This window comes from Abramis brama, assembly GCF_963993115.1.
Source record: "Abramis brama genome assembly, chromosome: 1".
Lineage (NCBI taxonomy): Eukaryota > Metazoa > Chordata > Actinopteri > Cypriniformes > Leuciscidae > Abramis > Abramis brama.
Window position 1 is genome coordinate 55,795,660 of NC_139963.1, and position 4,610 is coordinate 55,800,269.

Below are 4,610 nucleotides of genomic sequence, written 5' to 3' on the forward strand. Positions count from 1 at the left end.
GCCACCTTGTGGAACAACTGAATACTGCAAAACAATGCAATTCAATGTGCGACCTGCATGGCAACATTAAATCAGGTGGCGCACGTTCTATACTGATTGATTTTGTATCACATGCACTGTATGCGGACCCTTGCGTACACATAAAAAACAAAATATACTTGATTAACAGAAATAATCTTGAAGCATCTCATCTGTGTATCTTAATAATCCCCATAGCAAATACAAAATTCTGAACGGCTGTTTGAAAACATGAAAACACTGTTTGACATTCTTCTCCATAACAAGTCAATGTCAGGAACAGAAAGTTGTGCTGTGCTGCTTCATATAGTGCTTTATTCCTGCTTTTCCAGGAGCGCCACCTACAGTGAGAGAGTGAATTTGCATCTACTGCTATTTTTTGCATTGGTCTGAACAGACAAATTGCATGTGAAAATCAGACTGAACTTTCGTGTTGGTGTGAACATGAGTTAGTAGATACCAATCAACCAACAAAATGTGCTCTCGCTCATCGTGGCTGTTGGGAAACTAACTTACACAGAATTGTTTCTCAGCACATAAAGATGAACTACTTACCGTGATCTCAGACTGTGTTAGATGGTTACACACGTTACACATGGATCTTCATGTGTCGCTTCAGGTAACATTTAAAAGAGAAACTTTTTCCGCACTGATCACACGTGTGCGGCTTCTCTCTGCTGTGGATCCTCTCATGTGTTTTCAGAGTTGATGACAGACTGAATCTCTTGTCACAGTGTGAACACTTGTAAGGTTTTTCTCCAGTGTGAATTCTCTGGTGCAGTTTTAAACAGTTTGCTGTAGTAAAAGTCTTCTCACACTCAAAGCACATGTACTCTCTCACATCATTATGAATTTTCTGATGTGCATGTAAATATAGCAGCTGTGAAAAACTCTTTCCACACACAGAACATGAATGTGGCTTCTCCTTCGTATGAACTGTCAGGTGTCTCTTCAGGTTTGATGCAGAGGGAAATGTTTTTCCACACTGATCACATGAGAACGGCTTCTCTCCGGTGTGGATCCTCATGTGAAATTTAAGACTTTGTTTGTATGGGAAACTCTTTTCACATTGATCACACATGAATGGCTTCTCTCCGGTGTGAACTCTCATGTGAAGCTTAAGACATTGTTTGTTTATGAAACTCTTCCCGCACTGAGTGCATGTGAACGGCTTCTCTCCGGTGTGGATCCTAATGTGTTCTTTAAGGTGTGAGAGTTGTGTGAAACTCTTCCCACATTGATGGCATGCGTACGGCTTCACTCCGGTGTGGATCCTCATGTGTTCTTTAAGGTGTGAGAGTTGTGTGAAACTCTTCCCACATTGATGGCATGCGTACGGCTTCACTCCGGTGTGAACTCTCAAGTGATGATCGAGACGTCGTTTGTTCGAGAATCTCTTCTCACATTGATCACATGTGAACGGCTTCTCTCCAGTATGAACTCTCATGTGACACTCAAGTTTATGTTTGCTTGTGATTATCTTTCCATACTGAGTGCAGGTGAAAGATTTCTTGGCTCTTCTTTTCTTTAAAAATGTCTTTTTAGTCTTTGAGCGACTCAAAGGTTTTTCTCCAGGTTTGACATGATGTTCCTCCTTCACTTCGCTCAGTTCTTCACTCTCCTCCTTCACTTCACTCAGTTCTTCTCTCTCCTCCTTCACTTCACTCAGTTCTTCACTCTTCTCCTTCACTTCGCTCAGTTCTTCACTCTCCTCCTTCACTTCACTCAGTTCTTCTCTCTCCTCCTTCACTTCGCTCAGTTCTTCTCTCTCCTCCTTCACTTCGCTCAGTTCTTCACTCTCCTCCTTCACTTCGCTCAGTTCTTCACTCTCCTCCTTCACTTCACTCAGTTCTTCACTCTCCTCCTTCACTTCACTCAGTTCTTCACTCTCCTCCTTCACTTCACTCAGTTCTTCACTCTCCTCCTTCACTTCACTCAGTTCTTCACTCTCCTCCTCCACTTCTCTCAGTTCTTCACTCTCTTCGCTCTCTTCCATCAGGTCTGACATGAAAGAGAAAATTAAATTTTTATTTTCAGTACATCAAAAGGACATAAAAATGATGTAAGACAACTGCTACATAATATTATCATCACCGATCTTGAAATTTTTATTTTTTAAAACAATATAGAAAAATCCCACGTTTCTGTAGTGAGAACTATTAATTACATTTGATCAATGAAACAATTAAAACATACAATACTTCCATATTTCCACACCAACTTTTAGACATTGAATTTACTTATGACTTTTAATTAAATTACTGAGGGCCGGTCACACTAGACTTTTGTTCCACCGACTTCCATTCATACGCATGTGAATGTGGGACACCAGAAACACAAGATCAAGTAAATAACAACGATGAATGTGCATTTAAATTGGGTCATGTATGTAGTAGAAATGTGAAATTATTTTAGAAGTTGGTGCCTTCTAGACTGAGAAAAGCCAGAAAATGTGGATGAAAGACAACAACTCCCAGAATGCACTTGCTTCACTGCCCTACGAGGACACTCTCAAGCCACGCCTACCGGTTACAGAGGGCAGTATCAGAAGAATTGATTCAAATAAGTTACTAGTTGACTCGAATCTGAAAAGACACTGTTTTATCTCCATGAGTCTGCCCGGGCTCTTCCTCCTGACCGCCGGACGGGTCTCGCTCCTCTGCTGCAGCGGCTGCTAAATGCATTGGATTTGCGCGCCGGATTTCGGTATATCCGGGATTTGGCTTTTGGTTTCTGCGGTCGCCATTCATTATGTTTACATGCATGCCTTTTATTTCTTTTATTTCTTTTATTTCGTGAATCTGAACGTAGTGTTTACATGATCGCTAAATAAGTGATCGGTTGATGTGCGTTTTAGCATTGTGAAGCAGAATGCATGACCTGCAAAGCTGGCATGTACGTGTCAGTGTCAAATAATGTAATAATGTAGGCGTAGTGAATGGCGACTGTGGAAAATAGGAGCTGAGACCCTGACATTTTGGGCGATCTCGAGGTCTGGTCTGGTGCGCGGGTCCGATGCATGGATGGTGGGGAAGCGGGAGGTGGCCGGAGGAGCGAGACCTGCTTGGTGGAAGAGTTCTGGCAGTCCCGGCCGGACATGTCCGGGAAAAAGAGGATGTATGGTCACCCCTACTACTCAGCTTTCTCCACAGAGCAAGAGCCTGTTAGCTTAGCTTAAAAAAAAAGTTGTCTGACACTGTTTGTAGATTCTGTGAGTGAGATCCCACCCTCTATGGGCGGGTTGAAAACATACGGATCTAACTCCTTCTTCTAGCTGTAGTTTTTAGTCTCTGGCCAGGAAATATTCAGATGATGCAAAATGATGATTTTTGCGTCATAGGAAGATTGTTTCTAGACCAAAAGTACATAAATCTCTTGTCTCGGGGACATGAGGGGAGGAAGCATGGTAATTCGAAAATACTACAGGTTTTCTACTGATACAAAGCTTAATGCTAATCGGTGAACTATCATTTTAAGTTTACAGTGTCCATAGAAATTTCACATACTGAAAGTCAAGAGTGACCGCAGCTTTAACTAGTTTTAAATTAGCAATTTGTATTAGCATTAACTGTGTCCTACATGTGTCACTCAACCCTGTTACTTCTGACATGATTTTCCTTATAGTTACTGATAAGGTTGTATTTCTTATAAATAATATAAGTGTCATATTTATTGAGATAATTCTTCTTATAATAACTTTGGTAACAGAGTTGATGAATGTGATCAACACTGTACAGTTTGTGTAAAAACAGAGACAATGGATTGATTATTTTCTAGTCCTCCCATCATGCAGTAGAAAGAGCCCAGATGATGTCACTTCCTGTGTCACAATTTTAAGAAATGCTCTGTTTTTAAAATGAGTCAAGTTTTGCTTAAGTTATGCTTACAACCCTGTCAGCCATTCTGGAAAGTTAATTTACTTGTTAAAGTTTGTTGTTTACTCTGTTAATTGCTAATGTAATTATAATAACTATATTGAAAAATGTCAAAAATATTGGCAACATTGTTGCAAATAAATGTTACATAGCTAGAATATTTAGTCTGACCTGATGTTGACAAACAGTATAAAAGTGTATAAACCTCCCATTACTGACCATTTGTTGAAAACTAACAAACAATAACATTTTTACCCATTTCATAGTTTAACAGTTTATCTAAATGTGATGAAGTGCTTGAATGTTTCTAACATGAATGTTCTTCAGCATCATGAATGAATGAAGAATAAACACCAACCTCTTTGTTCTTCAGGATCTTCAGTGTGTTTCATTCTGCAGGGTTCTGGATCACTCATGTTCTCACTGTCCTCTTTAATAAACTCAGTCTTTGCAGATTTCAGCTCTTCCTGATGCTCTGATGCTTGTCTTCACTTGCAGCTGATGGGAATATTCCAGCATTTATGGGTGAATTGCAGTGGGAGGAGCTTCACTGATGATGTAATTGATGTGGGAGGGGCTTCAATTATAGTAAATTTTAGTGGGAGGAGCTGATCTGCCCAAAATAAAAATAAAATATATCAGTTACTGAGTTTGTTTTTATACTTAATATCACATATAAGCATTTATTTCAGTTTGTCTCTAAAGTAACTGATGCTA

The 4,610-nt window shown here is 39.8% G+C and overlaps 1 protein-coding gene across 1 annotated transcript; it reads right to left on the bottom strand.

Moving 5' to 3' along the window:
- Positions 1-855: 855 nt before the first annotated feature.
- On the bottom strand, positions 856-4,348 carry LOC311081740 (uncharacterized protein; the record flags this gene model as incomplete). Its single annotated transcript, XM_084112368.1, has 3 exons — positions 4,252-4,348; positions 921-1,947; positions 856-874 (listed from the first exon to the last, which is right to left on the bottom strand). The coding sequence occupies exons 1-3, from the start codon at positions 4,307-4,309 to the stop codon at positions 856-858; spliced, it is 1,104 nt and encodes a 367-aa protein (XP_083968494.1). The 5' UTR covers positions 4,310-4,348.
- Positions 4,349-4,610: the final 262 nt, after the last annotated feature.